The sequence below is a fragment of the Astatotilapia calliptera genome, chromosome 20 (genome assembly GCF_964374335.1).
Source record: "Astatotilapia calliptera chromosome 20, fAstCal68.1, whole genome shotgun sequence".
Classification (NCBI taxonomy): Eukaryota; Metazoa; Chordata; class Actinopteri; order Cichliformes; family Cichlidae; genus Astatotilapia; species Astatotilapia calliptera.
In genome coordinates, this window is record NC_137441.1 from 18,212,295 (window position 1) to 18,228,166 (window position 15,872).

The window sequence follows — 15,872 nt, forward strand, 5'->3', positions numbered from 1 at the left end:
ATGTTTGACTGTTTTACACTTTTTTTTTGTCATTTAAGCCTTTTTGGCCAGGGTGAAGGGAGTATCTGCCATCAAACAAGAAGACAGCCGCATGTAACTACGACGGTGTTTGCTAGTTCACCTTACAGGCGTTAATTTAATAACGTGTTTAGCCTTATTGGGCCGGGTTTAAAAGAGAGACATCATCCACCTGTTCGCCGCTCAGAACTGGTGCCGTTTATGTCAGAACCGGTGCCATCATGGCACCGGATACCGGTACCCATCCCAACTCAGGACCTTACTGCGAAGTAACAGTGCTAGACACTTCACCACTATGCCACACTGAAAGAAAGAAAAATACATAGAAGTAAAATTCCCGAACATATAATCTGTAGTTATTTAATAGTGTTGTCAGTGTTACAGACTATAGAACACTTATGAACTTCAACTGAAACATTCAACTACAGCATCTGCATGAATACCATGACATCTTTATTGAAACACATATGCACATTATTCTCTGTCTTTTCAGACAAACAATACAAACAGTATAATGTGCCACAGCCACTGTTTGGCCACCTGTGCTATTTAACTTTAATATTTAATATGAAATCATTTTAAAATGCAGCAGCACAAAATGCAGTCAATTTGAGAGAAGAGAATCCTCTATATGCCTAAGAAACAGTCTGCTTTGATGATCAACTTTTTCTGCTTTCCTGAGGAACATCATCTGTGGTTCTTTTACCCACACCTGGAAATCTCAGAATAAGGAAGGGGGAAACTGTGAATCAGCCACTGAGATCAGCAGCAGACTTTCAATATCAAGAGTTAATACACATTTGAAAATGACTCAGCTCTGTAGTGTTGTACAGCAACCGTGGAAGACGAGGAAATCCTCCCCATTCTTCCCAGCATGCTACATACAGGCATAGGGCAATATTCCATGTGGACCATAATCAAGTGGTTGTAGGATCTCTAACTGTTAGTTACAACCATTTACCTCAAGTGATCAAGTGATCTTGGAAAATACAATACTTTGTTTTGAAACATGAAGCACTTCCTATTTTAAGCTCAGTGGAAAAAAAAACTCTTTTCTTTCGACCTTTAGAGGAAGCAGGCATCAAGCCCAGACAGAATCACCCTATATGGCTTGATGGTTAAACCTATTCAGCGCTTCCCACAATTCATTCTGCTGCTACAGGTGAGTGACTGATGACACACCAGTGACTGCATCACTCTGATCCCTTGTTAGCATGTCTCAACCTCTGCACTCGTGGGTCATGACCATGGAACGCAAGCTGAAGGTTCAGGTTACAGTTATTACTTATTTATCCAAATCTTACAAGGCAAGCGAAGCAACCAGTTGATGAAATGCAGTTTAAACAGATGACTTGCATGCTAAATTGGAAATGCTGACTTTTAGAAAAGGTGTGTGGTCAAGTGTACATGTCAATTCATACTGAAACTTACCGACTCTTCTGGAATACTGTAAGGCTGAAAAAGTTACACTGAAACTTTCTGATGAAAGGAAGTGAAAGGCAGTTCTCGCCACTGTCTACTCCAGTGCACTGTGCATTCAGCAAGTAGTACTGTACCAGAAAGCTGGTTTTTCAAAACCCCATTCAAAAAAGTGAAACGAATTGCATGAATATTTAATATTACACTCAGTTAGAGTACACGTCAGTACATAGTTAATCTGCATGACATAAAAAAGTTAGCCTATTGTTTGTGAATATAAGTGACAGTAACAGCTAAATAGGTAACAATGCAACAATTGTTGTTCTAAATAGTCTCCAGCTCCCCTATAAACTGGTCGAAATCCACTATTTTACCACTCTGTATGGATGAGGAGGATGTGGCAGATCTTGTTTCGCCCCATCACCTTCAAACAGACAATATTAGATATTTAGGTATTAAAGTTTCCTCCAAGCTGACAGAATGAATGATGAATTTCACTCCCTTGTTTAAATTTATCCCAGAGGATTTAAACCCCTGGATCAACCTACCTATATCACTTAGTGGAAGGATAGCAACAGTTAAAATCTCAGTCCTTCCAAAATTCTATTATGTATTGTCAGTGATCCCTGTATCTCCTAAAACCTCCTTGTTCAAGTCTATTAAGTCATCTCTGTCAAAATTTTGTTGGAAAAATAAAACTCCCCATATCAAATTGTGCAAAAACAAAAATCTCCAGGAGGTCTAGAAGCAGCAAATATAGAATTATATTATTTAGCTAATCAGCTAAAATATCTTATTAAATGGTTTAATCCTCAATCCAAATTGTTCTGGTTACAAACTGATCGAGCATTATGCCGAGACATACTTTTATTGAATCTCCCATTCATCAGACAAACTTTTCACAGCATATCCATAGAGTCATCTCTGTCAGCCTGGTGGGAAATATTACCAACTCCACAGCCTCACCATCTCCTTACTCTCCTATTTGGAATAACCCAGATAATCAACCAAAAAAAAAAAAACCCCATTAAACTTCACCTCTTCGAAAATCAGAGGAATTACACATCTTTGTCACTTTACCCAAAATAAGACTTTTATTAATTTTTACAATTTAATTCAGGTCTTTGGCAATGGCAATTCAGTTTCTTGAGTACTTTTAATTAAAATCAGGGTAACTTTAAAAAACAATGGCTTCAAGGAGGAAGTGTTACAAACCCTTGGTTCAGAGAGAGGATGAACTGAGGGGCTGCACTAAACGTGATATAAGACGAACAAAGACTATTTGTCTGTCAGTCATTCTGCTCTAGTCCAAAAATAAAATAAGGACTCAAGAGAATGGGCAGACTTTAAATGATCAAATAATATTTAATCTTTCCTTTTTTAACCCACTCACTTAAATGTAAGGTTGTATTTGGTAAAATACTATTGTCAAGTGAAAGGTTTTCTATATTTTCTGTCTTTATAATGAGTTCTCTCTATGGACTATTAAATTCTCTGTCACCATAAGATATGTTATATGAACAGTCTCTGCTGTGTTGCATCAGGACATGTTGAAGAACACTCCAAGGTCCCACAGTGACCGGCTGCCCCTGCAGCTGGCTCTGACTGAGCTTGAGACCCTGGCCGAGAAACTCAATGAGCAGAAACGTCTGGCTGATCAGGAGGCTGAGATCCAGCACTTAGCTCACAGCACTGGGGAACGCAATCTCAACAAGGTGACAACTATGCATTTATTTATGCAAACATAAGCTGTTCATGAAACTTGCGGGTAAATTTGAGATAATGGCATGACCACATATATTCAGAAGTCACCAGAAAGTCCATTCACTTTCCTTTGTCCAATCAATCTTTAAAAGCAAAGCTCCAGTTGTATGGATGCAAAGAACAAGCTTCTCTTACGTTTTTGAAAATGGTGTAAGGAGATTCCACAATCTGTGGGAGAATCTCATCTGATAGACTTTATTTGCATTACCCAGCATGAATTTGCATAGATGTTTGATTTTTGAGTCCTCTTTCATTTTTCTAGCTGGACGTTGAAAGTACATGGTTGGGTGGGTTCATCCTCCAGCATGTGTTCAGCTAAATTAATTTGTATTGCTCATGGTACCTCTGGGCAGCTGACGGAAGATCACCAAAGTTCTCTATTCAAGCTGAATTTAACACTAGTCTAGTAACCAATGGGTTACCTTAATATGGAATAAAATAAATGAGAAAATTTGTTTCTCAAGGAATTTGATATCTGCAGCTAATCAGCACCATGCCAAACTGTCTGCAGATATGAAGGTGTACTTTGTCAGCTCTTAGCTTGTGACATGAATCTTACCTGGGATAAAACTACTCTGAAACTTGATTTCAGTGAAGACATTTCTTGATTTCTGTAGTTTCAAACATTATGTAAGAATACTTTGTAATCAGTGACCTGCATTGTTTTTAGCTGCTGAACTCAGAACAGAGGCAGCTGATTCATTGTGAACTTCTTACTGAGATAGTTTTTGGGGATAAAGGTCAAGTTATCAAGTCAAAGGAGCGGAAGGTCTTTCTCATCAACGACACCCTCATTTGTGCAAATGTGAACCTGAAGTAAGTACCAAACCTCTTTAATCCCAAACTTTACTCCTAGGTGTTTCTGAATATCCTGACTGGTGCGATACGTATAGTGACCAAAGTCATCTTGTGGTGATTGTTGTTGTGAATTGGCACTATATGAATAAAATAGAATTCAATTAAAATTAACTGAATGGTTGGAGTGAATTTGCAATTACCCAGCTGTTATTATTTGGGATATTATACAAGTTCGTCTCGTAGGGTTCTCAGAGCTTGAACAGGTACTAAAAGAAAGCCATGTCAACTACAAATATTGGTGTTATTATTGGTTTTATCTCCCCATTATTATTATTATTATTATTATTATTATTATTATTATTATTATTATTATTATTATTATTATTATTACTTAATTAATTTATTATTTACCAGGGGAAACTGGACTTGTATTCTGCTTTGGCTCTGCTGCCACAGGGACAAATACTTTTTGGCCAAAGTGTATTTAAGATACTAAATATGGAATTTGCCCTAATACATCAATTGGTGTAGGACTGTGTGTGCAATAGTCCTTAGGCATCGATAAACGCTCTTTATGAGAATGCTTGTGACTGGGTGAATGAGATTTGCAGTAGAAAGTGGTTTTAGTGCAGGGTTGAGTGGAAATAATGTATGTATTGGTATCAGTCTGTTTACCTGCATACGTAGATATACTTCCAACACAACCCCTCGGTTGACTTATTGAGTTAATAACCATCTTTACATATGTTACTAAGTGTCAGTGAATCTAGATAAGAAAAACATTTCCTAGACAAGCTGCAGTTACGCCATAGCTGTTGTGTCCTGCTGAGACCCCCAGTCCCTTGTTGTAAATGTTTGCAATGTATTTGTCCACCAGGGGTCCCCCTGACATCAACACCCTGGTTCCTGTTGGTCCTAAGTACACAGTGAAGTGGAGTGCTTCTCTGCTGCAGACTCAGGTGGTGGAGGTGGGGCAAGATAGTCTGCAGGGCAAAGACGGTGTCATCACAGCCAGATGTCACAGCTCTACTGCCAGCATCACTGGTATCATATCCACATCTCATTATCTGAGCTACCACACAGATTGCTGTGCAGTATACTAAAAGCAAGCAAATATTAAGAATTTGATTGGGAATTATTCCAAGCTATCTGTTTTAAAGTACTGTGTAAAGGTCTTGAGCCAGGAGTCATAATTATGACAGAATCACAACAGTGTGCCTTTCTATAGAATACTGATATGAATATATTAGTGCTGTCCGTGTTATGGTGCTATGGTGTTAATGTCATTTTAACAAGATTAACGCTGACAGCACTAATTGAATATATGTTTGCAGAAAATATAAACACAGGCTGTGCACACTGAACAACCACACAGAAAGTGATGCTTGTGTTCTATGATTATTGCTGACTTTTATTTCTGAACATGAACGCATAAAACAATTATTTCACTGCACTGCTAATGTTCTTATATAAAATGGAAAATCGAAATTTATATGCGCTCTGAGTGCAAAGCAATATATACACTACCAGAGTGAGAGGCACCCTGAACCCAAACAACTACCACAGCATTCTGCAGCACCATGCAGTACCCTCTGGTATGAGCTTAGTTGGTCAGGGGTTCATCCTACAGCAAGATAATGACCCAAAACATAGATCCAAGCTGTGCCAGAACTACCTCAGGAACAAAGAACAAGGTGGTGAGCTTGAAAACACGGAGTGTCCAGACTTAAACCCCATCAAGCTGGTTTGGGATGAACTGGACAGAAGAGTGAAGCAAAGCAACCTACAAGGTCCACATTTATGGGAACTTCTGCTACAGATATGGGAGAATATTTGATTTCTATTGTAGAAAGAAGCCACGGCTGTGTTCAGCTGTTATATCAGGTGCTACTTTGATGAGTCAAAAGTTTAGAATACATTTTGGTCTATAAATTGATTCCATGATTTCTTTTACTCCAATTGCGTATTTGTACTATGCTTTCATTTCAGGGTGCAATGAGACATTAAACTGCATAACTTTCATGAGCCACACCCATTTTCACACCTTGGCTCATGTGATTAGGTAGAGGATCATCAGGGGGTCCTTTGTCCCTCCTTGGGGGATACCCCCATGGGGTTTAAATCTGGGACTCTCCACCATTTGACCCTAGAACTGAAGAAGCTTCTCGGATGAGAGGTGAAACGTCTTCAAGCAGCCTAAAGAAGTCCAGATGCTTTTCTTTCCAAGCTCCTTAGACTATGATGCATGTGCTTGTTGGTTCTGGGGCGTGTGGCTAGATGTTCTGGCCTCCCTCGGGGTGGTGCTCTGCAGTGGCTTGGGAATCTTTGGCATTGGAGGGGGACTTCCCCAAGCACCCACCAGAGGTCCCCTCTGATACTGAAGATGCCTGGTACAAAGCTGTCATAGATGCTAAATGTGACCACGTATGTGTTTCAGGTAAAGTATTGCTTGGCCCTCCAAGATTGTATCAGGAATTGGAAGAGCTGCAGCATGACCTGGCTGTAGTGGAGGAGGTCTCACTGTTGGTTGGCACGCTCCACGGAATCTACCAGGTAACAATATTTATTATTATTTTCACTTTGCTTTATGAATTCAATTCAATTCAGTTCAATTCAGTTTTATTTATATAGCGCCAAATCACAACAACAGTCACCTCAAGGCGCTTTATATTATAAGGTAGACCCTACAATAATACATACAGAAAAAACCCAACAATCAAATGACCCCCTATGAGCAAGCACTTTGGCAACAGTGGGAAAGAAAAACTCCCTTTTAACAGTAAGAAACCTCCGGCAGAACCAGGCTGAGGGTGGGGCGGGGCCATCTGCTGCGACCGGTTGGGGTGAGAGAAGGAAGACAGGATAAAGACATGGTGTGGAAGAGAGACAGAGATTAACCCTTTAGAGCCGATTGGAGCGGGAACGCTCTGTTATGCGTAACTATTTTTAAATCCCAGTAGCACTGCAACCACGTAAGCTAGCGCAAAAATTTTTTTTGCATATGAAACCGGAGGAGTTGTACTTACATCTTATGCCATCAGCTTGTCCTAGGTCACGGTTTCCTTCCACATAAAGCTTTGCAAAAACTGCATAAAAAGCGCTTGCAGGAACAAAAACATAATATTCCAGAAACACGCTTTACCGATCCGATCAGCTGTCCATAACACTTCCTACGTTGGAATAGACGTCAGCGCGAACTTTTGCATTTCCGCCATTACCTGCCCGAAACCGGAAGTGACGTCATTTTCGCGGAAATGTAGTCTTTTTTGCGATCAGGGCCTCAGGGCCTATACTGCTCTTTTTAAAAGTTATCTTTGACTTTATGACTTTCTGTGTCTTTTCTGGGATGCTTAGGACTCATATTGCACTGCTGGAAATAGTTTATTTTGATGCATATGCTGCTTTTTTGCAAATTTGCAGTATAATATTTATTTTCGTTTTTCCTGCAGTGTATAAAAATTGGTGTATTTCAAAAATAAAACTATGAAGACACTCAAAATACATTTCCTGTGGTGGGAAACTATTTTCTGCAACTTTTTTGTATTTACAGTTTTGAGGGATAAGCCTCTTAAATTTCTCTAACTACAAATATATGTTAAAAAATCAAAAACGATTTTAAATTTTTTTGTAGTTTATTGCACTTTTTTGCAATTTATGTAATTACTATGCACTTAATGAATACATATTATTAAAATCTGGGCTATAATGTTTGTATTGATGTATAGCAACTTGAAATGCTCCCAAAAATGGCTCCACAGCATGTAAAAATATAATATAAGCTCTGGCGGACTTGGTTCTATGGTAGGTCTTAAAGGGTTAATAACAAGTGTGATTCAATGCAGAGAGGTCTATTAACACATAGAGAGTGAGAAAGGTGACTGAAAAGGAAAAACTCAATGAATCAGGGTAGTCCCCCAGCAGCCTACGTCTATTGCAGCATAACTAAGGGAGGATTCAGGGTCACCTGGTCCAGCCCTAACTATATGCTTTAGGAAAAAGGAAAGTTTTAAGCCTAATCTTGAAAGTAGAGATAGTGTCTGTCTCCCGAATCCAAACTGGAAGCTGGTTCCACAGAAGAGGGGCCTGAAACCTGCTGCTTTATGCAGCAGGTATGTCTTCCTAAAAGTGTTCTGAAAGCATGTGAGATATAGAGATTGGTTGATCACAGCTTTTCTGCTGTTCCATCATTAAATCGACAGATATATTGATGTGTTCCTTCTGAAATTTCACTCTTAAATTTTATGGAAACACTGTCACACTATGTAAAATCACACCTTTTAGTTTTGGTGTCATATTTGGCAAGTGTTAGCACTTTGTAAAAGAGATTTGTTCTGATTTCATTTTACAGTTTTCCTCGATTGCTTACAGATTTTCTCGATTGCTTAAACACATTTCTTGAAACTATGCCTTGTATCCCCAAAACAGTAAGCACAAATCCATAATGTCTCACCCAATTTCCCAAACATCGTATTGTCAGGTCAAAATGAAGCTCTACACTCAAAATCATTCACTCTTGCTGAAAAACCAAACTTTGCCCACAGACATCACACACAAGACCTCAAAAACACACACACGACAACATAGTTGTACACACTGGTGCAATAAATGTAAAACAAGTTACGTTGCTTTTGGTTCTTACCCTCAAAAACCTTTTCACATGATGAACACAAAAGACGCAACCAATGTATATACACGGGCATACGGTTCTCTGTCATACACTTTCCACTGCCATGCCGAAAATAACTCCTCGGGATTAGAAAGGGAGAGTATGCAGGCAGAAAGATGTTAGAAAACCTTGGGTTATTGGTAAACCAGTCTCGAACCAGAGCAGCGTGATGGAAGCTGACAACAAGAACGTAGTGAGGCTGCTCTGGCTGCTGGTTCCCCTCAGTCCCACTGGAACATATGTTGTCTCAGACCACCAAGAAAAGCAAGGAGAAGCATAGTGTTATAGTAGGGTGACCAACCATCCTCTTTTTTTGCACTTGACTTGTAAAAGCCTATGTGATATTTTTTATTTCACCATTCATTAACCGCACATAGAAGGCATCATTTAAATATGTTAACGTTTTCTTTAAGCAACCAGAATACAGTTTTTCTGAATTGCTAAAACACATTTCCTAAAATCTCATCTCTTTGTCTCAAAACACTAAACACAAACTGTAAAATTCAAACTACACACACAAAACCTTTGATTTGTCTTGCAAAACCAAATATTTGACCCCAAACTATTTAAACTTTTCTCAAAATCAAGCACTACTGTCAAAAACCACACAAAACCAGCCAACGTGCAAACACAACTTAGCAACTATTACACACTACAGAAATAAATACAAAACACTGTGAGAAAGCGGGAAAAGAATGTGTATTTATTCATTCATTTATACTTGTACTCACATTTTAACAAAAAAAAAAGAAAAAAGAACTGCAATAAAAAAAGTTACATATACATAAAAAAAAATATTTTACAGCATATTCAGATAATTTAATCTGCTTGAAGTAGATTTTCCTGTGTTTAAGAATTTCGGTCGTATACTTTCCATCTCCATGCTAAGAAAAACTCCTTGACAGGGTTCAAAAGGGAGAGTATGGTGGAAGAAACACATTGATAAAATGCTGCTCATTGTGAAACCAGTTGCATATTTTTGGACCTCGGTGAAAGCTCACATTGTCCCAAATGATATGGGATGCTCTGCCTGCTCGCGATGTCTCTGCTCAAGCAAAGCATCCTGTCCCATCCAGGAATGTTGCTAGAAGTTCGGTGTTGTATGGCCCAACAGTAACATGACAGCGGAGAACCCCATAGCTGCTGATGGCAGCACAGTTACATTTCCACCACGCTGGCCAGGCAGTTCAATAATGGTACGTTGACCTATGACATTGCGACCTTTTCTTCTCCTTTTTGCTAGATTCAACATGTATGTTGTTTTCTATAATCCACTGCTGTGTTCCATGCAGTCGAATTCCATTATTCTGATTGACCATATCCACAATAAGTGTCTCCTGGTGTTGTGAGCGCATTCATGTCCTTCCACCCTCATGTGGCCATCCTTCAATTCTAAACAAAAAACAATTTAGTTATAAGTATACTTGTATACACAGCACATGTATACATCATACTATTCATTTACAGAACTAAAATTAGTTTGTTGTGTACTTGACTCAATGGTTAGGCCTCATGAATACATCTTCGTGGATGAAGCTGTATTCAATCTAGCAAAAAACAAAAGAGGTTGCAACATGTGTTTTCCATTTTGAGTGGTAGAGAGTTAATGATGAAAACAGTGTGTTAGTTGTGTTTAACTTCTGTTGCCTGTGTGCACCATTCTGGATACAAGTGCACCACACTGCTAAATGTGTTTTGTGTTTGAGAATGTGTTTAGAGAGTTTTGGTAAACGGGAGATTCAGATTTGCCAACGGTCTCCTAACCACATAAATAGTGTTTAAGATTTTGGCAACTGTGAGATTGATTTGATGAAAGAGTTTTCATAGTTGACAATTTAGTTTTTACAATGGGGTTTAGTGTTTTAGCAATTCAGAAAAACTGTAAATAAAGTTTTTCATGACTGGGCCAAGTGTCCTCCTTTTGGAAATCAAAATATGGTCCCCTTATTTATAGGGTCCTAGAATGGCATGGCAGTGGTGTACCCCTCGTTGGCTGATGCCGGCACAGGGAGCAACATTCCCTCCACGCTGACCAGGGGGCATTTACAATAGCCCAATGGCCAATTATGTTCCTCCACCTCCTCCTCCCTGGTGTCCTAGACCTCCTTCTCCTCCTCCTCCTTGAAATGTCTTTGGATCCATTGTTTCAAACCTGAATGAGCTGACTTTGCCGCTTTTGTCTATCTATCAAAGTTTCTGATTGGTGTGTGATACATTTTGACTTTTAGTGTTTCCACTTCGTTAATTGTGTGCTAATTGAGCTAAAACTGTGCTGATGTGAGTTAGCATTATTGACTGCTAGTGCTTTCTAAGTGACCACATGGTGTCAGCACTGACAAATGTAGGGATTTGTGTGTAGAGTTTTGCAGTAACAGTTCACCACATCTGACTCATGTGGTAAAGCAGGGGCATAGTGTTTATAGCTCAGGGTAATGGGTGTGCTTTTTGGAAAGTGGCATTATGGTTTTGAAATTTGGGTTCACAAGATTGGTTATAGTGATTAAGCAATCAAGAAAAACTGTAATACTTCATTGTCCTCTTGATTAATAATAATTGTTTTGTTTAACCAGTTAAATATAAATATATCATAATAGCAAGCTGTTTTGGACAGACAGCTATAACTGCATTAATGCCTACTATCTCAAACCAGGCATACATATGAAGAAGAATAGTACAGGACAGATTTTTAAGAACATGGGTGATGTGCAGAGTAGTAGGTAGATGATTAAAGCTCTCACTTTCAATTCAATTCACGTTTTACAAAATTCACATCAAGGTGCTATATACTGTAGGACCCTACAGTAGTATTGAGAAAATGGTATGGCTCAACAGCTTTTAATGACCATAAAATTATATGAAAGAATTGTAGGTTAAGAAAAGGTGATCATCAGTGAGCAGCAGTATGTCTAAGCACATTATTGATTAAAACTCTGAATGTGTATGTAAAAGACTGCAACCCAACACACTGTTGTTGCGGTTGTGTTAGGGGTTCTTATTGATTTTGCACTTGTATAACTCTTCCCAGTTCGGTACACTCTTCCTCTCCTCTTGTCTCTGATCTTATTATAAAAAGGGAAAAACCTTGTTAGATAAATTATCTCCACCCGTCTCTCCAACCTCCCTGGGACCGACCCTTGAGTTCACTGCAGCACCTGCAGTTGAGCAAGCGACCACACCTCTGCTGTATTTGTTTATAAATAAAAACAAAACAAAACACAACCCCACCCCAAGCAAGTGAGGTCCATCCTTTATTTCCCCCTTTTTTTTAATCTCCCTGCCAGAATCTGAATACCACAGTGTCTCAGGACTGGTGTCTGGCTCTGCAGAGGCTCATCCGTCTAAAGGAGGAGGAGATCCAGAACGCTAACAAGTGTCGCCTACGCCTATCTGTTCCAGGCAAACCTGACAAGTAAGTGTCAAGAGGTCCATATCCAAAGCAGACTTAGAGAAGGGGCAGTGAGGTTTTACCAGGCAGAGGTGTGTGAAAGTGTTTGAATATTATGTGGTCATATCTTCTATGCCTGACAGGTCTGGTCGTCCAGTGAGCATCATGGTGGTCTTCAACACTCCCAACCCCTTCAGTAAGATCTCCTGGGTGAACCGTCTTCACCTCGCCAAGATAGCCCAGAGTAAGTTTAATTGTGTGTGTGGAGTGTGGAAATGGACTGCTGCGTGCATAGCATTTTGATACTCTGAGCACTCAGATTCACAATCTTTTTAGATTTGTGCTTCACCTAAAAACTACCAACCAGTTAGCAGTGCTGATAAATGCTGTAAAACAATAAAAGCCAATTTTAGGTTAAATTGAAATTTGCAGCCTATTCATGCTGAGACATGAGTTTGACATTAATTCACCAATAAATCATCAAATTAATTTTACATTTAATTTTAATCATAAGTTGTATTTGTCTTCAACTTTAAAGTTACTACATACATGCAACCGTGGTTCAGGGGGTTGGGAAGCTCATCTTGTAACCATAAGGTTGCCGATTTGATCCCCAGCGTTGTCTGTCTCGGTCATTGGGTCCTTGGGCAAGACACTTCATCTACCGCCTACTGGTGTTGGCCAGAGGGGCTGATGGTGCGATATGGCAGCCTCACTTCTGTCAGTCTGCCCCAGGGCAGCTGTGGCTACAACTGTAGCTGCCTCCACCAGTGTGTGAATGTGAGAGTGACTGAATAGTGGAATTGTAAAGTGCTTTGAGGATCTATGAGCGCTATATAAATTCAATTCAATTCAATTTTATTTATATAGCGCCAAATCACAACAAAAGTCGCCTCAAGGCGCTTCATAGATACAGAGAAAAACCCAACAATAATATGACCCCCTATGAGCAAGCACTTTGGCGACAGTGGGAAGGAAAAACTCCCTTTTAACAGGAAGAAACCTCCGGCAGAACCAGGCTCAGGGAGGGGCGGCCATCTGCTGCGACCGGTTGGGGTGAGAGAAGGAAGACAGGATAAAGACATGCTGTGGAAGAGAGACAGAGGTTAATAACAGATATGATTCAATGCAGAGAGGTCTATTAATACATAGTGAGTGAGAAAGGTGACTGGAAAGGAAAAACTCAATGCATCATGGGAATCCCCCGGCAGCCTACATCTATTGCAGCATAACAAAGGGAGGATTCAGGGTCACCTGGTCCAGCCCTAACTATATGCTTTAGAAAAAAGGAAAGTTTTAAGCCTAATCTTAAAAGTAGAGATAGTGTCTGTCTCCCGAATCCAAACTGGAAGCTGGTTCCACAGAAGAGGGGCCTGAAAACTGAAGGCTCTCCCTCCCATTCTACTTTTAAATACTCTAGGAACAACAAGTAGGCCTGCAGAGCGAGAGCGGAGCGCTCTAATAGGGTGATATGGTACTACAAGGTCATTAAGATAAGATGGGGCCTGATTATTTAAGACCTTGTATGTGAGGAGCAGGATTTTGAATTCAATTCTGGATTTAACAGGAAGCCAATGAAGGGAAGCCAAAACAGGAGAAATATGCTCTCTCTTTCTAGTCCCTGTCAGCACTCTTGCTGCAGCATTTTGGATTAGCTGAAGGCTTTTCAGTGAGTTTTTTGGACATCCTGATAATAATGAATTACAGTAGTCCAGCCTGGAAGTAATAAATGCATGAACTAGTTTTTCAGCGTCACTCTGAGACAGGATATTTCTAATTTTAGAGATGTTGCGCAAATGGAAGAAAGCAGTCTTACATATTTGTTTAATATGTGCGTTGAAGGACATGTCCTGGTCAAAAATGACTCCAAGGTTCCTCACCGCGTTACTGGAGGCCAAGGTAATGCCATCCAGAGTAAGAATCTGATTAGATACCATATTTCTAAGATTTTCAGGGCCGAGTACAATAACCTCAGTTTTATCTGAATTAAGAAGCAGAAAGTTAGCGGCCATCCAGGTCTTTATGTCTTTAAGACATTCCTGCAGTTTAACTAATTGGTGTGTGTTATCTGGCTTCATGGACAGATAGATGGATAATAATAATGATGGATGCAATCCATCATTATTATTATTATTATTATTATTATCATTATCATCATCATTATCATCATCATCATTATCATACAGCAAAGTCTGCATTTTGACAGTTTAAGAAAGTTGTTAGTTTTTGTCTTTAATGTTTGTGTGTGCGTGCGTGTCTGTTGTTTGGTCAGGAAAGGAAAACACATCAGGTTGGGAATGTGCTGAAGAAGATGGGAAGACGAAAGCTCTGTTAAGCTGCCCACTGCTTACCTGTAAACTTTCGGTTTTCTCCTCCAGAACACACACTCTGAAGGTGAGAGAGCTGTTGCTGATGACAAATACAGTTGTCCAAAAATGTTTCACTTAGAGTCTGTGTTTGATTAGTCTTTAATTAAATGAAGGAAATTTGTGGTGACTCAATCTCAGCTGGACTATCCTGACCTCCTGCTTTCAGCTTCACCAGCTCTTCCCCTGCGTTGCTGCATGTCCACACATTCCTCATAGCCTGAACAGTTTCCTCCCATGTAGTATTTTCACTGGCCTTCTTACAAGTGGGTAACCGCAGTCCAAAAGACACATAGCAACAAACTACTCATCAATGGTTTGTTGCTATGTGTGGACCAGGGCCGTGCAGAGATGTTTGAAGGGGTGGGTGCTCAAAGTTAAAAAGGGGCACATGCAGGGAGTGCAGAATTATTAGGCAAGTTGTATTTTTGAGGAATAATTTTATTATTGAACAACAACCATGTTCTCAATGAACCCAAAAAACTCATTAATATCAAAGCTGAATGTTTTTGGAAGTAGTTTTTAGTTTTAGCTATTTTAGGGGGATATCTGTGTGTGCAGGTGACTATTACTGTGCATAATTATTAGGCAACTTAACAAAAAACAAATATATACCCATTTCAATTATTTATTTTTACCAGTGACACCAATATAACATCTCCACATTCACCAATATACATTTCTGAGATTCAAAAACAAAACAAAAACAAATCAGCGACCAATATAGCCACCTTTCTTTGCAAGGACACTCAAAAGCCTGCCATCCATGGATTCTGTCAGTGTTTTGATCTGTTCACCATCAACATTGCGTGCAGCAGCAACCACAGCCTCCCAGACACTGTTCAGAGAGGTGTACTGTTTTCCTTCCTTGTAAATCTCACATTTGATGATGGACCACAGGTTCTCAATGGGGTTCAGATCAGGTGAACAAGGTGGCCATGTCATTAGTTTTTCTTCTTTTATACCCTTTCTTGCCAGCCACACTGTGGAGTACTTGGACGTGTGTGATGGAGCATTGTCCTGCATGAAAATCATGTTTTTCTTGAAGGATGCAGACTTCTTCCTGTACCACTGCTTGAAGAAGGTGTCTTCCAGAAACTGGTAGTAGGACTGGGAGTTGAGCTTGACTCCATCCTCAACCCGAAAAGGCCCCACAAGCTCATCTTTGATGATACCAGCCCAAACCAGTACTCCACCTCCACCTTGCTGGCGTCTGAGTCGGACTGGAGCTCTCTGCCCTTTACCAATCCAGCCACAGGCCCATCCATCTGGCCCATCAAGACTCACTCTCATTTCATCAGTCCATAAAACCTTAGAAAAATCAGTCTTGAGATATTTCTTGGCCCAGTCTTGACGTTTCAGCTTGTGTGTCTTGTTCAGTGGTGGTCGTCTTTCAGCCTTTCTTACCTTGGCCATGTCTCTGAGTATTGCACACCTTGTGCTTTTGGGCACTCCA

At 39.9% G+C, this 15,872-nt stretch overlaps 1 protein-coding gene across 3 annotated transcripts in view; it reads left to right on the forward strand.

The window, feature by feature from the left end:
• Positions 1-15,872, forward strand: part of arhgef10lb (Rho guanine nucleotide exchange factor (GEF) 10-like b) — a 46,296-nt gene that overhangs the window by 11,602 nt on the left and 18,822 nt on the right. For all 3 annotated transcript variants that reach the window (XM_026154247.2, XM_080294436.1, XM_026154246.2), the window contains 8 exons: positions 1,088-1,180; positions 2,982-3,152; positions 3,872-4,017; positions 4,877-5,043; positions 6,437-6,552; positions 11,947-12,074; positions 12,194-12,294; positions 14,323-14,444. In XM_026154247.2, coding sequence (XP_026010032.2) covers positions 1,088-1,180; positions 2,982-3,152; positions 3,872-4,017; positions 4,877-5,043; positions 6,437-6,552; positions 11,947-12,074; positions 12,194-12,294; positions 14,323-14,444 — 1,044 coding nt within the window. The remainder of the gene's footprint in view (positions 1-1,087; positions 1,181-2,981; positions 3,153-3,871; positions 4,018-4,876; positions 5,044-6,436; positions 6,553-11,946; positions 12,075-12,193; positions 12,295-14,322; positions 14,445-15,872) is intronic.